The sequence below is a fragment of the Aquarana catesbeiana genome, linkage group LG02, assembly GCF_042186555.1.
Source record: "Aquarana catesbeiana isolate 2022-GZ linkage group LG02, ASM4218655v1, whole genome shotgun sequence".
Lineage (NCBI taxonomy): Eukaryota > Metazoa > Chordata > Amphibia > Anura > Ranidae > Aquarana > Aquarana catesbeiana.
In genome coordinates, this window is record NC_133325.1 from 124,731,542 (window position 1) to 124,754,710 (window position 23,169).

The 23,169-nt window shown below is 41.3% G+C and overlaps 1 protein-coding gene across 1 annotated transcript in view; it reads right to left on the reverse strand.

Annotated features, from left to right (window-relative positions):
- Positions 1 to 6,968: 6,968 nt before the first annotated feature.
- TNFRSF19 (TNF receptor superfamily member 19) overlaps positions 6,969 to 23,169 on the reverse strand; it is a 183,712-nt gene continuing 167,511 nt past the window's right edge. The window contains exons 9-10 of the mRNA XM_073613435.1: positions 19,132 to 19,483; positions 6,969 to 12,115 (exon numbers count right to left, since the gene is read on the reverse strand). Of these exons, the coding sequence (XP_073469536.1) occupies positions 12,107 to 12,115; positions 19,132 to 19,483 (361 nt within the window). The 3' untranslated portion in view covers positions 6,969 to 12,106. The remainder of the gene's footprint in view (positions 12,116 to 19,131; positions 19,484 to 23,169) is intronic.

Consider the following 23,169-nt stretch of genomic DNA (forward strand, 5'->3'; position numbering starts at 1 on the left):
AGACAAAAGTTACTCTCATAAAACCACACTTAACAAAAGGTGTAAAGCAGACATGGGAGATTTTACAATTCCTAATTGCTCGTAAAACACAACATTTCTTCACTTATTTGTAAAATAAATGTGAGTTAGTGATTTATTGGAGTCCCGAGACATATTTGTGAACAAAAGTAAAAAAAAAAAAAAAAAAAAAAAAGGAAAGAAGAAAATCCAAATGTGGCTAGCACTAGAAACCTGAAGGAAAAGAACATGGGGTGACAGGAAGACCACAGCAAAAGGACACAAAGGTGGCAGGAAAACTGGACCAAAGAAATATGGAGGTGACAGGAAATTTGGAGCAAAAGGTCACGTAGGCGATAGGAAAACTGGACCTAAAGGACATGGAGGTGAAAGGAAAACTGGAGAAAAGGGACATAGAGGCAGCAGAAATGCTGGTCCAAAAGGACATGGAGGGGACAGGAAAACTGAACCAAAAGGACATGGAGGTGACAGATAAAGGTTATGGAGGTGGCAGGAAAACGCAACCAAAAGGTCAAGGAGGTGACAGGAAAGCTGGAGCAATAGGACAGAGGTGACAGGAAAGCTGGCACAAAAGTAATGGAGGTGGCAGGAAAACAGAAGCAAAAGGTCATGGAGGTGACAGGAAAACTGGAGCAAAAGGTTATGGAGGTGGCAGGAAAACATAAACAAAAGGTCAAGGAGGTGACAGGAAAGCAGGAGCAAAAGGACATGGAGGTGACAGGACAGCTGGAACAAAAAGTCATGGAGGTGGCAGGAAAACTGAAGCAAAAGGTTATGGAGGTGACAGAAAAACTGGAGCAGTGAATAATGCCGTGTACACACGGGCGCAGACTTTTCGGCACCAAAGGTCCGACGGTCGAAAAAAAACGAAAAACTTTCCGACGGACTTTTGACGGACTTCCGACAGACTTTCGAACGGACGGACTTGGCTACACATGATCACACCAAAGTCCGACGGATTCGTACGTGATGACATACGACCGGACTAAAATAAGGAAGTTCACAGCCAGTAGCCAATAACTGCCCTAGCGTCGGTTTTCGTCCGTCGGAGTAGCATACAGACGAGTGGATTTCTCGATAGGAACTGTGTCCGGCGGAGTTCCGGCAGAAAGATTTTAAACATGTTCCAAATCTAAAGTCCGTCTGATTTTCGACCGAAAAAGTCCGCTGCAGGTCTGATGAAGCCCACACACAGTCAGATTGTCCGACGGATTTGTTCCGTCGGACCAGTCTGGTCAAAAAGTCTGCCCGTGTGTACACGGCATAAGCGTTGCTGTGCGTGAAGAAACCTCATCTACCTTCCTACTGTTCAGTGCTCCAGTGTTGTGATGTTTTAATATGTATGTGACACGTCAATAAAGTATTTACACTTCCAGGGGAGTGTGCTGCCATTTAATTTCTATTGTTGGAAACTCGGAGGCGGGACGGGCACTTCTGTCTGTGGATTGCATATGGGGCTGAGTGTCCTTGCCTGAGGCGGTGTAGCTGTCTGTGTGAACATGGAGGTGACAGGAATACTGGAGCAAAAGGACATGGAGGTGATATGAAAACTAGAACAGACATGGAGGTGATCCAAAATTGAATCAATAGTTAAAGGCAAGAATCCTATTTACAGTATATTCACTTGGCCAAGACACAAAGCCATGTAGCCCTTGTGTGCCAGTGTACAACTGTGCCTATACATGTCCAGAATAGCAGCACACTCTTCAACAAGACATTGTTCTGACCTTGGCTATTGCTGACCTGGGTTGTGCAACTCTCCTCTTTCATGGAGCCTTAGTGACAACAGGGCTTGTACCCACCCCCAGCATATCCTACTAAGCCTCCTACTGACCTCAGGTCTGTTCTGTTTCTCTATTATTTCTCTGGTCACCAATTCTGTCCTGCTTTCTGATCACAATACTTCTCTCCTGTCTCGTCCTGCAGCACATCTTACATTCATAACTGACTTGGCCTGCTTTGACAGTCATATAATTGACCTTCTCACACTTTATATTTGAACGTATTTTATGTTTCCTTGGCTTTCATGTATCTTTTCATCCAGGGCAATCCCACGGACATGTGGGACATGAACCCCAGGGTATGCAGGCTCAAGGGCTACAGTAATTCTGCTTTTTCAGGTACACTTTACAGTTTGAGGTCATAACAAATTATCTTATGTAAAGTATATTGATATTTACCAAGCAAGTGGCTCACTTTGTGTGCTTTTAATGTGCATTCTTTTTTCCATGCCATATTTTCTTTTGCTTTAGCTGTCATAAATCAGCTGCACAAAACATAATAATCATGTTTACACCTTCATAATGAAAGAGACCTTATTCACAATGAAGATCACCTTTCCTTACCAACACCTTGCCATTTAGCGGTTACAGGAAAGAGCTAAGGGCTACTTTACAATTCTGCATTTTCACTAGCTTGATGTGGTCACTGATGATGATGTCAAAATCAATAGATATCACATTACAATAGATATGATTATACCAGTGTAGCGCTAACTCCTGGAGGGGCCTCTGGAAATGTATTGGGTCTCACATACCTGTTCAGAGGCTGCCCACCTGTTCAGTCCCAAAAGCACACTGACAAACTCAAGCTCAGACTAGGTGACTCTTTTGAAGATTTATTACAGATCTTGAACAAACGCAGGGAGGAGGGTTTGTGGTTGCAGGATACTCTAGGCACAAAACAGAGGACAGCTTCCCTGAAAAATCCTGCTCCAGCAGTAATTAGGCCCTATAGTAGCAGCCTCAAAAATAATGCAGAAGAATGACAGCCAGTACATCCAAGAGGGATGGGAGAGAAACAAGGTGCAACAAAAACTAAGTGCAGCAGGAGGTGCAACGAATGGTATATTTAATTAAAATCAGCCAAATGGCTACTCACACTAATATAAAGATCAATAGGCATATAACAGTATAATACTGTAGTCACTCAGTGGGTCCCTGATGGATGGTGGTGTGTAGATGTTAACAGGAGAGGAACCAGCATGGAACACACTCGGAGTCGCATAGGAAGTGACATCAGAACATGGAGATAGCCATTTAGATCTGATGAAGAAGCGGATGCTTTGAAACATTATCCGAGTGTTGTCCATACTGGTTCAGAGATGACAAGACGGATGTCCGGCCGGATGTTCCCACACACCACCATCCACCAGGGACCTGCTGAGTGACTACAGTATTATACTGTTATATGCCTATTGATCTTTATATTAGTGTGAGTAGCCATTTGGCTGATTTTAATTAAATATACCACTTGTTGCATCTCCTGCTGCACTTAGTTTTTGCCGCACCTTGTTTTTCTCCCATTGTTCTTCCAGAGACGCTTCGCTCTCAAGGGAGCTGCCACTAATGCTGCTTATGTATTCTTCCTGGACTTTATAGACTTTTAGTTGTGTTATCCGTGTGTTTTGGTACCCTCTCGTGGTAGCAGTCACAGTCTTTAAGCAGCAACCTCTGGCATCTCTTCCTCAGTGAGCAGTTTTGTACCTGGAGTTTCAGGCGAAAGGCACCCACCTCTCCAGCCGAGCTTAGTTTAACAGCCGAGCCGAACTTAGTTTAACAAAGGACAACTGGGTTGAGAACATTTCTGGTAGATCAACAGGCATTTCTCTGTACCTGCAAGGTAGATAAAAGCAAAAAATTGTATACTGGATGGGACATTTAAAGGCACCAAACAAAGACTTGTTTTGAATTTATTTTTAATCATTCTTTTTACTTTTTCTTTTCTTTCTTATTTTTTTCTTTCGTAGATTTTGGATGGTAGAAAATTATATATAATTTTCTTAGCTATTAATGTTGAGTGGAAGATTTACATCATTTTCATAGACACTACAATTTGGCTTGGCAGCTTTGTTATACTCTGGCTTAAGTTATGATTTGATTATATTTGAGTCAATAAATGTATATAATGCCTTAGCATTTAAATATATTGTACAGTAAGTTGAAGAATTTCTTTACTTATAATAAAAATAATATATAATTATACATATATAAATGTAGCAGTCACTTGTCCCTTGAGCTCTTTTCTGCCCACCTGATTGCCTGATGTGATTTTAGAACATTCTTGATTGGGTTTATCTCTATCACCAAACACTGTGAGTGTGTTTTGATATCATGTTATTGTTATATGGCCATATACTCTTTTATAGTATTGTAATAAAAATGTTTGTTGTATTCTTTAGTGATAGTATCTTTTGTAGAGATTACCCATTGCACCAACTCCCTGAAGAAGAAAATGGAATTTGAAACACGTTGGGGTTTCATTTATGTACCAATGACCTATTTGGTTATTAATTCAATAAATGGGTATTCGCATGTTCTTGATGTGATTGTCATGTGTATGGGGTCCCTATATTAGAAGCCCGTTGTTTATTTCTAATATTTGTACAGTAAACGTTTGCATTTTATATTTGTCCATTCTTGTTTGGTGCCTTTAAAATTCCCACCCAATATACAATTTTTTGCTACAATTTACTTAGGGATGTGGAGCCCTTTCTAAGCATTGACTGCCTGTCTGACATAGCAGGGTAGATAAAACATGGGGAAATGTGCATGTATTGCAGAGATGTACTATATATGTTGCTTTTTTATGTTCATGTTGCCCTGATATGGACTTTAAATGAACATACTGTATGTAAAAAACTTTAAGTTCTCCAAGAGAAAAAAAAAATATTTTAAAAATTTATTTACATACCATGTAATATAAAAACAGCAATAGTAACCTTAAAAACAAATCACATTGACTTTGCTCTTTACATGAATTTACAATACAAAAAAAAAAAAAAAAAAGTAAAAAGGTAGAATGTAAATAAACATGTATCACAGAATTCTGCTTGTCTTTACACAAGGATTTAAGTGGTATGATGTAATAAATTTCACAGATTAGTACCTGAAAGCGCCTCTGTCACATGATATAGGATGATGTCACAATGAACCAATGTTTAATAGATGAAATGATAGTCCCGCCCCTGAACAGCATTATCTTGTGTCTGCTCTGCTTGGGCAGTGCTTATTTGAAAAAATGACCCTTTAAACTCAATCAAGAAGTGTTCTGAATACACAATACAAACAACTGAAGTAGAAAACATAAGGAATGGAACTGATAATGTGTGTAAACATGAAAGTCAAAGTGAGCGTTGGTAAGAATTTTTTCCAAATGTGAATTACAGCATAAGTACAATAGTAATAGGTGTACTGTCAGAAAATAATACTCTTACATTTAGTTTGTTCTTCTTTAATAGATGTATTTGCAGGTTTTTTGACAGAAATTTAGAGGAATAGTACATCTGAATGCGCATTTAGAAGCTGTAACAATCCAAATAGCGTGCATTTTTTTTTGTAAATAAATATCTAAAAAAACCTTGTACTAATAAAAAGCCTCCGAAAGAGCCTGATCGTATCTGACAACACATTCTAAGCCACTGACCCAGAACAAGCATGTAGCAATGGAAGTCATACTTTTACTTCACATACTCGTTCTTGGTTAATGAGTCAGAAAAGCATTGCAGCCTGGCAATTTGTGTTTTCAGGAAATTACAGCATTGGTAGGCTACATATTCTTCTAAAGATAGCTTTCATTTAAAAGGATCCTTGGTTGTATATGCACATGTCACCTGCTTGTGACACATAGCGGTCTAGTTATAAAACAATTGTTGGATGGATGCCACAAGCATTCGTTCAGGCCGCTTGAGTTTTCCTCAAATTTTCTCTAATACTAGGACTTCCTATGATTGCCAGCTCCATCTAGTGGTCAAAATGCCTTATATTTTTCTGAAATGCGTCAAATCAGATATATACTGTCCCCCCCCCCCCCATAAATATTTGGTAATCACTTACAATGTGCCTTTTGACTTACTAGAAAATCTGACTACTCAAGGATAAAGTCATTTCCCTCGCACCCCCCCCCTCCCCCCTTTCACGCCATAGGCCTTCCCTCTTTTGGAAGTGTCTAAATAATACCTGTGCTAGCCCAGTTCCTCCATGCTCCCTTCACCTCCCTACATAACTTTTTATATAGCAGTAGGGGAGGAGCGAAGGGGAAACTATAGTGTCACTTTTAGTGACATCTCTGAGTCTGCTGGGGTTACTGATATCATATCCACGATATGACCCAGCAGCAGTTGGAGAGCTTTTAGAAGTCTACACCAGGGAAGCTTTTACAGGTGAATAACATGCACAATATACATTACATGCACATATCATCTCATTGAAAGATTTTTGTTGAAATGGCCTGGCGACAGATTCTTACTAAAAGAACTGCTATGCTACTGTCTAAGGAAACAACTGCACTCTACAGCTCTTAGCAGCCATTTAGATTCAAACTTTTATTCTCCAAATGTGACTTTGCAGTGCAGATATGAATCCAGTTGGTTTCTCTTATTTATTGGACACAATTATCCCCTCTGACAGGTTTATACTGCATACGTAGAATTACTGACATCCATACACAAACCAGCATATAACAAACCGCCATATGAGATAACAATTTGACAATTGGTCATTTATTTTTATGGAAATACTGGAAAGGATGTCATATGTTGGAAATATTACTTATAGCTCTGGGCCCCCTTGTTTAAATTATCCTCTGTGTTAATGAATTATTAAATCTGTAACATACAGAACCCTGTTATTGAGCACCTTCTTATAAACCGGTTTATAAAAATCATAATGTGTGTATAGTGGCCCTCTCATAACAGTGCTTTCCCTGAACGTTTGCTACAGATCTTGAACAGGAGGTGTTGAACTGTGGGATTTCTCTGTGAAGAGTGAGCAAAGGTATTACCCAGTCCTGTCTGTATTGGTAATGGAAGGGGAACACGAAGGGATGGTGAGAAGGTCACTCAGGAAGTGAAAACCTTCTGAGCTGCTATATAATATATTTAAGTAGAATATACAAAAAAAAAAAACTCAATGGGGACTCGTCAGCTTAAAGGAGAAATTTAGGGTTATTGAAAAAAAGAAAAAAAAAAAAAAAACGCACATACCTCTATTCTGCAGAATCAGTCCCCAACTCTAACCCCAAGACCTGAGGGATCACATGACTGCTGAATGCTCAGTTCTCAGTCAGCTCTGAGCAGAGAGTGGTGGCTGACAGGCACCACTCTCTGCTCTGCCCCTCCAGTGCTCACTGGAGTGTCAGGCAGGAGAGGAGGCAGGTGCAGCTGACTTCGGCTCTCAGCTGAGTGCAGGAGCTGAAGCCAGCTGTCAAACAGGCAGCTGGGTGGATTCTGAACAATATGGTCGAGATCATTTCAGAGCCTGGAGCGGCTCTATGACATCAATCGATAGCAGGCTTTAACCCACTGCTGGCTGATTCTGGGTCACAGGAGAGCACAAATGACCCTCCAGAGAAGTATGTCCAAAAAGCCTTGACCATCTCTTTAAAATACGAATTTGTACAACAAATACATTCAAAAAGTCTATAAAATCAACCCACCAAGTATTTATTCCAATATAAAAGATACTTTATTAATACCAATTAGTATTTCCAAAGCGAGCAAAGTCCTTTCTTGTATTAAGAGAGGTATAGACTTCAGAGAGAGAGAGAGAGAGAGAGAGAGAGAGAGATCATTTTGCCCCTGTACAAATCATTAAGACCTCATCTGGAATATGCAGTTCAATTTTGGGCACCAGTTCACAAAAAGGATATCAGGGAACTGGAGAAAGTGCACAGAAGAGCAACCAAACTGTTAAGAGGCATGGAGGAGCTCAGCTATGAGGAAAGATTAGAGGACCTGAATGTATTCTCTCTTGAGAAGAGGTGATTAAGGGGGGATATGATCAACATGTATAAATACTTAAGGGGTCCATATAGTGAACTTGGTGTTGAGTTATTCACTTTAAGGTCATCACAGAGGACAAGGGGGCACTCTTTACGTCTAGAGGAAAAAAGATTTAATGTCCAAATACAGATTTATTCACATTAAGAGCTGTGAAAATGTGGAGTAGACTCAAGAGCTGGTTCTGGCCAGCTCAGTAGATCGATTTAATAAAGGCTTGGATTCTTTCCTAAATGTACATATCCTAACTGGATACTAACATTTATAGGTAAAGTTGATTCAGGGAATATCCGATTTCCTCTCGGGGGATCAGGAAGGAATTTTTTGCCCTGGTGGAGCAAATTGGAACATGTTTTGCTGGGGTTTTTTTGACTTCCTCTGGATCAACTGCGGGTATAGGATTGTGTATATGGGATTGTATATTTTTTTTCTCTTTACCTTTTATAGGTTGAACTAGATCAGTGATTCTCAACTCCTGTCTTCGGGACCCACTAACAGGTCAGATTTTAAGTATTACCTTGGGGAGATGCAGACTAGAATACTGCAATCACTGAGCAGCAAATGATGTCACATGTGATGTATTTCAGTTATCTTGCAAACCTGGCCTGTTAGTGGGTACTGAGGACAGGAGTTAAGAACCACTGAACTAGATAGACTTGTGTCTTTTTTCAACCTGACTAACTATGTAACTATGTATCACCCATAAAACAGGAGGGAATACATATTTGTATCACATAGTGCTTTTTGATATTTGTATTCCATCTTGTTTCTGGGTGATACCAATTGGTAATAATAAAGTGTATTTTGTATTAAGATACATGCGTGCAAGTTGATTCTGTAGGCCATTTGAGTGCATTTGTTATAGGGGTGTCTTTAAAGTGACTATCACGATGGAAGTTGGAGAACTGCCATTGCTCGTCTGTCTAAAAAGACTAGCTGCCTAGTTGTGTCTTAAAGTGGAACTAAATCCACAGATTTATCATCTTCCCCAAAGCAGTTACACTCGAGGCATATTTTGAATGATTCTGTTACAATTACTAGTGTGCTAATGTTAGCTCTCAACTAAACTGTCAAGCCATAAAATGTCTGGTGTCATAGCTGATCACATATGGGGCATCATGGCAACTCTAGATCAAACAGAGGCCAAGATAGCAGCTTCCTTGGCTGTATAGGATAGGAGAGTTTAGTTCCGCTATAAGTACTTTGAATCACAGCCACAGAAAAGGCATGACTGTCGAACCTCATTATTTCTACACTTGGTTCAGATGAGTTACTCAGACTAAATTAGAAAAATCCTGACGACAAGCATTAAAAGGAGCGTTCATCAATGGCAGCCTCCATGATCCTCTCATAATAGTGTCCCTTTAAGTGCTCAGTGTGTTGCTTCTGTCTTTTCTATATAGAACAGAGTGAGTATGCTGCTTTTTGGCATAATCCCAGGGATCCCAAAATGTGTTAAAACATGAATATATCTTTTTATCATAAATCTTTTAGGTGCTATAAAAATTCTGCTTTCAGTTTGTACTACCTGTGCCTCAGAGCAGAGGCCTTATCAAAGCACACAGGAACTTCAACTTGTGTATTAGACATTCATTTTTCATATGAACATAAAACTAACCTAAATGATCTAAGTTTAAACTTGAATTGGGTGTAAAAAATAAAAATATTTTGCTGAACTCCTAACAACTGTAATAACTTTATCAAAAGTGTATTAGATTAAGTCAAGTGTCACTTTCAATATGGGTATATATAAATATACACACAAGCCTATATTACATTAAAATTACAAGGTTTGCAACATTTCCTCACATGGAACAAAAACACATACAATGCTCCTTCCTCTTGGTTTCATCCATTAGAACTGCAAGCTCTAATGTTTTCCAAGAACCACAAAGCAAATTCTTAATCCGGGCTGTAACCATCAAATTTGGCTACTTAAAATACTAATGAATGAATTGGGGATACAGTAAACATACCAATGGCAGGTCAGAGGACAGCAAACCCGGCAGACTATACACACTCCGTTTAACTCAGTACATCAAGAGTACCGATGCAATGCGGTAAACCCTTGAAAAATGTTGAGAAGCACTGGATAAAATTGTTTCAGACCTCCCGTTCTGCTTGGGGTGCTGTATACCATCAATCCAGCTTGGAAAGAGTCATTACTGTAAAATTTTAGATACTCGTTTTATGTTATACTTTGTAATAAAATATTCTGGTTTTATCTATATATTGTGTTGTGTTGTTCAGTCTATGGTGGTACCATGAAAGTCCACAGTGCCTCAATCTCATGTTTTTTGTCCAATGCACTAACATGGTAGTTTTAAAATTAGCACACAATTAGGATAGTGCTGGGTACATTGACTGGGCCATTTATTACTCAGGTCCAACACTACAGACATGTATGAAAAATCATAAGCTGGGTCATTTAGGCAATGTTAAGTAGTCAGGTGGATGGCAGTTTCTACACTTTCAGCATTTGAAGTGGTAGGTAGCTTTCTGTACCACATGTAGTGCATAACGGAAAGAAGGTAGATCCTAGCACAAATTGGTTGTTACCATGATTTTGCTATTTCAGGCAATCGCTACTGTCAGAGTAACCCACCAGTGCCATCATTCAACTGGATACCAGCATTGTCCACAAAAGAATTTTCTTGCCGAGCTCCTTCGTGAAAAAGTTGATTGAAAAACCCTCTTGTCAAGGTAGTTGGGTGCTGACAGAGCCACCCATTGAGTAAATGTTGACAGATTCAGAAGGGATTGGCTGAAAGTCACTCTGCTTATAGCCAGATTTAGTTGTTCCTGCAGAACCCTGTTGCAAAAGGAATCAGGAAAATGCATCCTTACAAACAGGAAGTAGAAACACCACTTCACGTATGTGCCTCACTCAACCACAAAAGTGGCTTTTAATTTCATAACCTATGTGTTTGCTTAGATTGTTTTTTTGTGACTTAAATCTCCAATAATGCATTTTAAAAAGGGAGTTAAAAAAGTTAACTCACCTAGCCAACCTGTCATGTTGATTTAACATTTAATCAATAATTTCTAAAACAAAAAAAAAAAGTGCATTTGGTAAACGCAATAGCCAATTCTATGTTTAATATTCTAACCAGCAAGGAAGGGAGGTGCTAATGGGTATATACAGTACACGTCCATCACAAACGGAAGTTCTTTCTGTAATCTGAAAAACGCACAACACTTTCAGCTGCACGTCCTACCAAACTGTAATTTAGGTGTCTTTGGTAAATAGGGGATGGCCAAGAACTACCGTGTGTACCATCAGAGATCAGTTTGAACTGAACTTCTTTTTTCATGGATATTCTTTGTTTGACAATAGATGCAATAGAATATGTCCATTGTTTTATTGCCAGTGTGTGGCATGAAATGGATTAACAGGTAATCCTGGACACAGAGGAGGTCATATTTAATCTAGAGAAGTAACCACAACTTCCAAACAAATAGTAAAGCAGTGGTAAAGTAATACCAGAGTGTATATAGTAAAAGATTTAAATGTTGTGCTACAATAAGTGGATCTAGAAATTGTCCCCTATAAGTAAATAATAGGTAGATTTAGGGTTCAGACTCCAAGAAGTGGTTATAGGGTTCAGATGCATTTAAGTAAATCTCCATTAAGTAGATCAAAAAATGTTTTTCTATATGAAGTGGGTCTATGGTTTAGTCTGTAATGAAATGGCTCTCCAAAATGTTGATATAAGGTTCTGTCTCCATGAAACGGATCTCTATAAAGTCGATTTATGGGTCAGTCCCCATGAAGTTTATCTAGAGTTTGGTCACCATGAAGTGAATGTAAAATTGATGCTCCAGGTACCGTACCCAAATGTTCTAAAAAAATAAAAATAAAAACAAAAACAAAAAATGTCGATGGTTCACTTCAATGCAATTCAGTCTCCATGAAGAGGATTTAGGGTCTAATCTCCATAATGTTGAGCCTCTATCAAATGAATGTAAAATTCATGCTCCAGAAAGAAGTTTCAGTGTTAAGAACCGAACGGCTGACCTCTTGTGAGGCCGATCTATAATTCAATCCAGTCTATATGAAGAGAATCTAGACATTGATCTGCAAGACGTGGATGCGGAATGCAATCTCAGTCAGGTTCATCCACAATGTGACCTTCAGTACAGCGATCAAGGCTATTCGTCTTGATAAAAAAATTCCACCCATAAACAAACAAGTCACTCTTCATGAAGATAATCTAGAAGTGGGGCTCTCCAATGGAATTAATTCAGAATTAGGTCTTGATTAACTTCAGCATTTCCAACACTGAATCCAGCACTGTGCAAAACGATCCTTCAGCATTCCTGCAAAAAAAAGAAAAAATGTTGTAACTTCTATTCATTTATAAATAACTAGACAGAAAGCACTGCAACACTTCATACACATTCTAGCATGTTGCAGTGCCATTCAAAATGCCAACAAAATGCACTATACAGCATACCACAATACTTGGCAATATGTGTTGTAAATGCTTCCTTGCAGTGTTTTTCCCTTCCAGAAAAAAAAAATTGGCTTGCAATGTTTCTTTCAATTTGCTAACACATTTGACTATTTCAGGAAGAGTCAATACCCTAGAACAGTGGTCTCCAAACTGCGGCCCAGTAGCCGGATGCGGCCCTTTGCTTGCTTTTATCCGGCCCTCGGAATGCTATTTTATTCACTGACACCAATGAACGGCACATTTCCTCCCAATGACACCAACGATGGGGCATATTTCCTACCAATGACATGAATGATGGGGCACAGTTCCTCCCAACGACACCAACAATGGGACCCAATGAAACCAATGACGGGGCACAATTCATACCAATGACACCAATGATGGGGCACATTTCCTACCAATGGCATCAGTGATGGGGCACAGTTCCTCCCAATGGCACCAACAATGGGGCTCAATGAAACCAATGATGGGGCACAATTCCTACCAATGACACCAATGATGGGGATTGTATACTCCCACTGGCAATGGGACATTTTGTACTCACGATGGCCACAGTCCGGCCCTCCTAAAGTCTGAAGGACAGTAAACCGGCCCTTTGTTTAGAAAGTTTGGAGACCCCTGCCCTAGAACACCCTCCCTTCCCTCCTGCCATGTCATAGCTCTCTCTAGGAGTGTCTAATTACTGTTTGTGCTGGTCATGCTCCTCCGACCCTCTACTCACCTCACTACATATCCTTTTTATGTAGCAGCTGGGGTGAGGAATGAAGAAGAATACTATAGAGTTTCACTTGAATGACAGTTCTGATTCTGCTGCAGCTGCTAACATCAGATCCAATATGTCTCAAGGCTTTTGGATGTGTACACAAGGCGGCTTTTTACTGGTAAACTGTCTTCAATACATTTCACCAAAATGACAAGTTCACTGAAATGTTCCAATTATCACACACATTTGGGTAAAGTGAGAAATTTTAACTTCACTCATCCCTGTCGCCAAATGTGGGGCTCCCAGTGGAAGTGGGGAATATGTAAATATGCATATGTCATACCTAGCCAATCCCTGTGGAAGCTGGAAATCACTGTAGTAGGCACTGCTACTACAGTGATTGCTTCTGGGTACCACACCAAGCGCTGTCCTACAAGATATGACACATGCATACTTACAGAACATTGGTCCAAGATGGACCAATGTAATTATGCAAACTTTCAATTCAGCTTTAAAATAAAATACTAATAGACAGCAAGCATGTTTAGGAGGAAACACAGAATCTCTTCTATAAAACATTCGAAAAATGTTTAGTGTGAGACAACTATCTATTTTTGTAAACACATTATTATAACATGCATCAGACAGATAACAGGGACAGGTCCTCTTTAAGAAAAAAAAATCCACATTTCGATTTCCATATTTAAGAGGTACTTAATTACCATTTCACTTAAAGAACTAAATGTACCAACGCTGAGATAAAGTGTACAGGCATCCTAATCCTAAACCATAAGAAAAGACCTCTTAGTGCAGAAAACTGTAATTGGAGATTCCTGGAAGTGCTAAACTTAGATGCTTCGGATTCTTAAGCGCTTACAACTTTCCTAACATCACTTTAAAGAGAAAATAAATGGCTAAACCTTCTTGTGCTATAAAAGTCGCCGATACATTTTACACAGGATAAATAAAATCATTATAGTTTTCCTGTCACTGAAGACACAACAGGTACCATTGTTGGTAATGCAGTAAAAAGAGGCTGGAATCCAGCCTGCGGCATCAAGCAAGGTGCAGAATTTTCAACTTGGCAAAAGTTCAGCAATCAGGAGTTATTTTACAGTTCATGTCTTCTACAGTTTACCATCTTCGATCATGTGCACAGATGAGGCAACTAACATTAACCCCGGCAGTGACACAGATTGTTGGATGTAGAAACCATTGCAGGTTCAGGGTGCAGGCATGGTACTCTATGTATATTTCCATTTATTAAAGTGTATGGAAACCCTAACCATGAATTTTACTTCTTTTTTTTTTTTTTTTTTCTTTTCTGCTTCATTTTGCTCTGGTAAATACACAATTGAAAAAGTGTTTTGTTAGATCTGTTCAATAAGCAACAAATATCAGTTCATTCCTAGACTTTGATTTACATTATAGACACTTTGCTTTGTACTCCTCCTGAAGAAGCGGGCTATTTGGCCTGGGAAACGTGTTGAGGAATAAATGTGTCGAGAAGTCATCGCCCCCCCGTCCCCCCATCAAAGCTGATAAGGGTTGACTTTGTGCATACTGTGATATTGCTTGGCTATAGATGGATCATTGTTTTTGTTGATCAAAACACTGAATACACTGATCAGTGCTGCAGCCAACTGGATGCATACACTGATCAAACAAAAAATTACCAACAGTCCCCTTCAAGAGGAATTGTTTATTAAATAGACTGCTCTCAAACAGGAACAGTCATAGACTATTCAAAATTTGTCCGGTCCTTGTTGATGGTTGGGAACTATGTACTAGTGGGCATGTATACAGCATACCTGTATCTCCTGTAGTCAGTAGAAAGCTGTGCCCCTTCCAGCTTCTCCTTCCGTCCACCCACTGCACTTGGCTAGGGAAGGAGGGAAGTGACGTAATGCCCACGGGACTGATGGCGTTCCACTGCTATGGAAACACAAAAGCTATGTCACTTCCAGTTATGACGTAGTTGCCCCCAACACTGGACACGCCCACTAGCAGGTCCGTGCATCGCTGTGGAAGCTACAGCAATGCACAGACCTGCATTAATGAAGCCGAAGACAGCAAAGGATGTTTCCTTAAAAAAAAAAAAAAAATAAGCATGTAATTAATACAGACTTATTTTTGCCATTTCAAAAATGATTTTATAATGAGTTAAATTTACATAGTTCTCCCTTTGTGGTTGTTGTTTTTTTAAATCTTTTTTTAAATCTTTTTTTATGAATCTGAAAAAAGTGTGTGATTATTCACTTCGAAGAAAAAAAAGAAATGCAAACAGGCAAGAATTTTAATGCAGAAAAGGGGCATGCAATGCTGAAATTACTAAACTCCCGCGCATGCGCAGAAGTGACATCATCTTGGCCTGGCTAATTGAAACGGCCAGGGATTAATACCTGGAAGTCACCGGGCTGAAGATGTCAGTGGCTGGTAGAGAGCTCTGGGGGCATCACAGCGATGTGAGAATAGTTCCGCTTTTATTAGGCCCCTTACACGGGGCGGGCGCAATTGGAGACCACTTGCTCAGTGGGGATCAGCGGACAGACTGAGCAAGTGGACTTCAGGCAGATGGCTGGGTCTGTGTTCATTCCACTTATGCAGAGTGGACATAGACACTCTCTTCTATGGGCGGTCAGATGTAAATGTACTGCCTGTCCGTTTACACCTGACTGCCATCTGATCCGATCCAGTCAGAGGGATGGGGGAACAGATACCCATCCTTCTGTTTTTAGCAGATAGGATCAGATCAAATGTAAGCGAGTGTCAACGGACACATGTCCGTTGACACCCGCCACTCCACAGAGGAGACTGGAGGGTCTGATCAGGTCTGCCTGAAAAATTGACAGGCGGACCCGATCGATCCAACTGTGTGAAAGGACCCTTAACAAGTCATGTAAAAAAGCTAATTTCTGTTTTCACATGATTGGACGACTGAAGTAAATATTCACACAAAATTCCTAACTCCCTTAGTTAAACAGTTTTCATTGAGCTTGGATTTCAGCTTTTATTTGCTTTGCGTTCAATAAGAAAGCTGAAAAAAAATGGAGCAAGGTAACAGTTATTCTTGCTTTGAATAAACATACCATATAAAGAAGAAATAGTATACTATCAGGCACACAAACCACAAGGATTTACTGGAAGAAGAACATTACTGGAAGACTGATCTCCTTGGAACATGTTCAGACTAGAGGCACAAAAGATTAAGAACAGATACAAGTAAGTATCTTGCATTCAGGGAATTAAAACTTTGAAAGCACCAAACTAATTTATATGGGTGAATGTCAAATGGTATTAGTGGCTCATGTTCCATAGTAAAATATAATCCACTAATAAGGTTCAGCTATAAACGTATAAAAAAAAAAAAAGTTCATTCTCATATGTTTGTTAACATATTTTCTAGCACCCCATAATCTTTTCCTTCTCATTATACTGCATGTCATAATGTTTTGATCCAGCAAGGTCAACACCATTGTTAAACTAAAGCGGGCCATACATGGTTAGACTATCGATCGGACATTCATACTGAAACTTTGAAAAGCCATTCGTCAGAACATTTTTTCTTGCCATCATGGATGGCCGGCTCACAAATGAATCGCACAGGAATGCTGTCCATGTTCCTGTGCACTCCCATGCGGAGTGATTTTGCAGCCCTTTTATTCGAATGGGCTGCAAATCGCACCACAAGGCGGAAAAAGTAGTGCATTCGCTACTTTTCAAAAATGCACCGCACCAAATCTCATGGTACTGCCGTGCCATGTAATCTGCATTTGGGGTGTTATTAATATTTCATTGGCACCCGTAGCAGAACACAAAGGCAGTTCATTTCATGCACGGTGCGAGAAACACGCACAGAATGGGTCTTTCCCGCACCACGTTTTGGTGTGAATTGGCCCAGAGAGTCAACGAATTTCCATTGAAAGCCATTAAAATTTTGTTCAGACCTGTCATTTGAATGGAATCCCAGACATATTAAACAGCTTTCATTACAATATGTAGGATTTTTGCTGAATGAAAACCACATTGACAGTTTTGACATCTCAGTAAATATTTGAGATTCTCTTTTGGTGTGCTGGATGCTTTTTTTTTGCTCAGGAAGTTAGGCCCTGTTCACACATTGGCGTTTGGAATTGCCGCAATTCTGTCCGCGATTTCAAAACACGCTGTTAAAATGTCAAATCATACATCAGCATGTTCAGGTGACATTCATTTCTAAAAAATGATTCTGCCGCGATTGTCGCCCAAACCAAATTACGATGCAGTCGCGCAAACCAAATCGCATGTTGCCCAAAAGAACTTCCAGGACTTTTTTGGGGTGATCTGCGTGGCGCAATTTGGTTTGCGTAACTGCAGCACAATTTGGTTTGCGGGACGATCTTGTCAGAATTGCACCGCGTTTTTAGGTGCCACTGAAATTAATGCCACATGAACACGCTGATGTGCAATTTCATATTTTAAAAGCAAATTTTGAAATCACGGGCAGAATTGCAGCGATTCCACCCGTGATTCAAAAAGCCTATATGTGTACGGAGCCTCAGAGTTGTCTTGTGTCCTGTTCACTCTTCTTGTGTTATCTCAAGGATTATAATTAGCCCTCATATGTTTGTATCTTAACCCCTTTGCGCCGGCGCCTCCCGACCCTTTAAGAGGTTTCAGATGCCGGGAGGCAGGGCAGGGTTTATGATCATGTGACCGCCGCCAGCAAAAGTGTCGGGAGCGCGCAGGGCGCACGCTCGCACAGCTGTCTCGGCTAATTGCCACGCAAATATGCGGCTGCTTGGTGCCAAGGACCACCTGCCGAGAAGCCGCATATTTGTGTACTGTCGGCGCCTAGGGGTTAAGCTGTCCATACATGGATCGAAATTTAGCCTGTTCAGCAGGGACCAGCCGAGATTCGATCCAGCTACAGGCAGGCTGATTGCGTCAAAGTCGACTCATCGATCAGCTTGGGTACAACCAGCCTGTTGGATTTTTTATATGCGATTATTGCCGGCAGCTATAGCCGCTACCAGTAATTGTGTTCTGCCAGACGGAAAGGCTTCCCGCACCAGCAGAACACAATAGCACTGAAGGAGGTATTCCTCCATCAACTGTGTTGATGGGTTAATTGAGCATTTTTTTTTCCTTCCACCCGTGGTGGAGGGAAAGAAAATCGCATCATGTTGATTTGGATTACAAAAAATGTTGTGGAGATGAGGAAAGGGGAGTGGATTATGCAGTTTAGCAAGACAACTGAGTTATTATATAGTAAGGTACATGGTTGTAGCAAAAACAGTAGCTGACTGCACATTAAGAGCACTCTCAGGCCTAGTTAAAGTGGTTGTAAACCCATTACAACCACTTTAACCTACAGGTAAGCCTAGATTAAGGCTTACATGTAGGTGTAACAAATATCTCCTAAACCTAAAAGGTTTAGGAGATATTTGCAGAAATAGCGGCACCGTTGTCTACGACGCATGCGCCGTAGACATCGGCCACGGGCGCACTGAGTGTGCCATTTCTAACGGCGATCATGCCATTAGTGGCGGCACCAGCGCGCATGCGCGGGAGTGACGTCATTGCGGCTCCGGCCAGCCACAGCGCCGGAGCCGCGATACCCATAAGAAAGATGGCGGTGTCGGAGGTAATTCATAATGAGCTAGTATGCTATGCATACTAGCTCATTATGCCTTTGTCTTGCAGGGTGTATTTTTTTTTTTTAGAGGCTTTACTTCCTATTTAACACTTGCAATTAGAGGAGTGGTTGTTGAAACAGTTTTAGCACCCCCCCCCAAGCTTCAAACATAGCTGTACAGGGATATGCACATTGGGTGCGTCAAAAACTATCCCCCATTTCGTATTCAGTGGGCAGTGCATGGTGATGTGGGCTTTTAGTGGTTACAGCAGGCAGTGAGGGGGCAACATAATGTCTCCTCACCTCCTGTCAAATGCCCTCTAAAAATGTATTCACCATAGATTGCTCTTCAGAGGAATAACACAAGTGTTAACTAGCCCTCAAAGTCCTGTACATCGCTGCTTACATATAATTAGTTATTTACTACGTGACAATTGTTATGCAGCAGATGTTACTGTTTACATTGGCTGCCAGGGCATCCTTTCTTGACTAGTTATATATTTTATAGGGGGAGTTGATTAAGCTTGCAACATTACATCAGTTGATTAAGCCAAATCACCTGTTTATCATTCAGGCTGCAGGCAGGCTGTTCTTTCTCTGTATGGCTTTCTTCAGCTGTTCGGCAGGAATCAAGCTCTGGTAGATGAAGATGTTCTGAAGTCTGTCCCCCCAGAATCTCTCCATTGATGTTGTGCACACTGCTTGTGTGGAAGAGACTTGGCTTCCCGCTATCTCTATTCCAAGAGTCTGTGCTTCCTGCTATAGGCTCCGGATGTGGCTCACACACAGGACTGCTATCACTGCCAGGAGCTGTTTGCATAAGGGGCCAAGTTTCTGCAAGCTCTTCACAGGCCGAGTGTGAAGTGGATCCAAAGAATGTTGGGATCACGTCTGCTACAGAATCATCATTTCTGAAAAAGCAAAGATTAACAAGAATGACTTTCATACTTGTGTAAGGTTCAATAGTCTATCACATTACATATTAAACAGCCATGCCACAGGGCGCACTTCAATAAGTAGCACTTTTTGTTAAGTTTACAATGCAAATGACACATCATACATTCCCCTCTGCAACAGAAAAAAAAATGTAATATATTGCAGCTTACTAGACCTTAGATGTGGTGGCTACATTTCTTTTCTTTTCTCAGCCGCTGAGTGTGTAAAACTGACATATATAACTGAATGCAGAGAGAGACCAGCTGTCAAAATGGAGCGTTGATGTCGGGGGTGGGTGGGACCCAGCAGCTATCAAACACCAGCCAATGGTATGGGATCTGGGTGGGTCACTACGTGTATGTGGCCCCGCCCCCTTTCTTAAGCAGCCCAATCATTGGCTGATGTTTGATAGCTGCTGGGTCCCGCCCACCCCCAACATCACCGCTGAATTTTGACAGCTGGTCTCTCTCTGCATTCAATTACATATGTCAGTTTCATACACAGTTACACTATATCGGCTCAGTGTAAAATCTGCCAGTGCCAACTAGTGCCACCTGCCTGTGCCAATCAGTGCCATCTGTCAGTGCCAATCAGTGCCACCAGCCAGTGCCAATCAGTGGCAACCAGTGCCACCTGTCAGTTCCAACCAGAGCCACCTGCCAGTTCCAACCAGTGCCACCTGCCAGTGCCAACCAGTGCCAGCTGTCAAAATTGAGCATTGATGTCGGGGGTCGGCGGGACCCAGCAGCTATCAAACACAAGGAGGATGGGATCTGGGCGGGTCGCTAGGTGTATGTGGCCCCGCCCCCTTTCTTAAGCAGCCCAATTATTGGCTGGTGTTTGATAGCTGCTGGGTCCCGCCCACCCCCAACATCACTGCTGAATTTTGACAGCTGGGCTCTCTCTGCACTCAGTTACACAGCCAGTGCCAATCAGTGGCAACCAGTGCCACCTGTCAGTCCCAACCAGAGCCACCTGCCAGTGCCAACCAGTGCCATCTGTACTGAGGACATCAAGTGTGTGGTAGAGTGAAAGGAGCAAGCAGGGGGGAGTGGAGTGGGAGTGGGTGAGTTTATTAGATGGGGGGGGAGGAAAAATCGTCCTAAAATATCGGCCGCAAAAATCGGCATCCATCATATATCGGCCATCGACCTCCCCGATTTCTAAATATCGACATCGGCCAGAGAGAAAAACATATCTATCAACCTCTAGTTAGGAGGCAGTTTTTTTTCTTAACTAACAAAGCTTTTTTTAGCGTAATGCAATGAACATGTCGTGACAAAGGAGGTTTGGTGCTAGGATTATTGCTCTCATTCCAGTGTGCACGTTTGTGACAGGAGTCACTTTGGGCAGGAGGTCTGTGGAACCCAGCTTACCTTGGACAGGTTAGGAAACCCCTGTCTCAGCTCCCCATGCCCCTCCTATGTGTAAGTTACCCTGTGTCTATTAGGGGCACAGGGTGACCGACCAAATATTGGACAACTTTTTATTGGACGCTAAGAATGTGGTTGGAATACCTCAAATGGGACAGTAATATTTATGAACAATATCCCTCAAGAAATCTATGATACATAAATTCCACTGTATCAGAATGATGGAACATTGTATGAGCTTTGCCTCAGACTATTGTAGGTAGGAGCCGGACAGTCTGTTACTGGGGTCTCCTGCTATTGTCTGTGTAAGATATTATGTGTTTTCTGTGGAGCTTGTCTGTCCCATGGTTATTTGTTATTGTGTCACCTATTGTCTTCTAGCAAACTATTGAGGGATGTGTTTATAATTGTAATAATGTGTATTGTACTTTCTGAGCTAGAAGCCGGCAAGTCTGACCTGGAATTAAATAGTATATGTTGATTATGGTAATTATATTCCTGTGTACAGGTTGTATTGTTAGGGTAATAAGATCAGGAGGGGGGATGTCCTCCTGTGGGATATAAAAGTATGTGTCTGAGTTTCAAATAAAGAGTTCCAGCTCTGCAGCCAAACGAGTCATGCCTAGTTCTTGTTTGCAATAGGCAGCTATAATATCTGATATCTATGTTCAGACTGGAGGAAGCGGTATGTTGACGGAAGCACTCGAGCGGAGTGTGGGAAGATTCCATCACAACCTTAATATGAACCTCCATAATCGCACGGATCCTTAACTTTCAAGACAAAGTCACCATTCTGCGTCTTGCAAGAGAGAAAGGCCCATTGAAGTATAATGGAAACACCATTTCAGTGTACCCTGATTTTTCAGCTGATGTTCAGCGACAACGCATCTCTTTCGCAGCAGTAAAAAAATTGCTTACGCACAGAAGGCCTCCCTTTTGCCATGCTTTTTCCCACCAAACTGCGCATTATCCATTATGGCAAGGCTCACTTCTACACCAACCCTAAAGAAGCTATGGCATGGCTGAACAATCGGTATGGTAATGTACCATGACGCAGAGCAGTTTGAACACAAACCACTGAGCTTCCCGCATATCTTTACTCGCTGCTGAATGGGGGTTTCACCACCTACCATGTATTTGCGAAGAAAAAGGGGCCCTTACACAATGTCACCCATTGTTAATCTCTGATCCTGGAGTAAAGTGCAACCCCCCTTCTTTTATCCTAGTAGTTCCAGAACTAGAACCTTAATGTTTATAACCTGTTCAAGTTGAACCAGTTCAGACCAAAACCTTTTCGTTTACGGAAGCCAAATCCATTTTGCTGATGATGTCACTATGTTAATCTATCCTTCCTGCATCCCTTCAACAGCAAGTGCTGACTATCCTGAAGCCGGACCGCTTCAATACTGAGTCATTTTTTTCCCCTCATTTCCCGTTTTTGTGGTTCGGGAGCCCTACCAGACACCACAAACCCCCACACCAGTAAGTGGCAAGTCCACGGAACAGTTCTCTCTTCACTTAGTGAAGTTTTTATTTCCTATATTCAGGGATCCAAGGCCTCCTATGTTTGGGATGGCCGAGCAGGGAGGGGGGTACAGGGTTTTTTTAGGAACTTCCACTTTTTTTGGCTTACCTTATTTTTGGCCAGGTTTTTGAACATTTTCTGTTTTTGCACTTTGGTTTTTCATATGTATTTATGCTGCTTTAACTTGAATTGTGCCTTATACCTGTTACTGCGTGTCTCTAGCTGTGTATACCCCGAGCGGCTTGGCATGCAACGGTGCGCCAGTGCCACTAGCCCTCGGGTATATACTTTATACCGATTATTGTGCCATGGCTAGATCACTAAAAATAATTTCCTGGAACACTAGGGGACTGAATTTGCCTCAGAAGCGCTCCGTAGTGTTCTCAGTCCTAAAAAAGCAAAGTCTCCACATTATTTGTCTCCAGGAAACACACTTGGTTGATTCAAAAACAAGGTCCCTCAAGCTGCCCTAGCTGGCTCAATCTTTTCATGCTATGCACACAGCTTACTCCAGAGGGGTCTCAGTTTTGCTGGCCAAATCTCTACATGCAGAGGTTGTACAGATAAAAACAGACCCATATGTAGTCCTCATGATTCAGATTGCCTCAGTAACATTTACCTTGGTAACAGTTTATGTACCTCCCCCATTTTCTGCAGATGTTTTGGTAAAACTGTCACTTATGCTATTGTCTAGGCCTCCAGGCCCACTGTTATATATAGGCGATTTTAATGCAGTAATGAGCCCGGCCACGGACCATCTGGG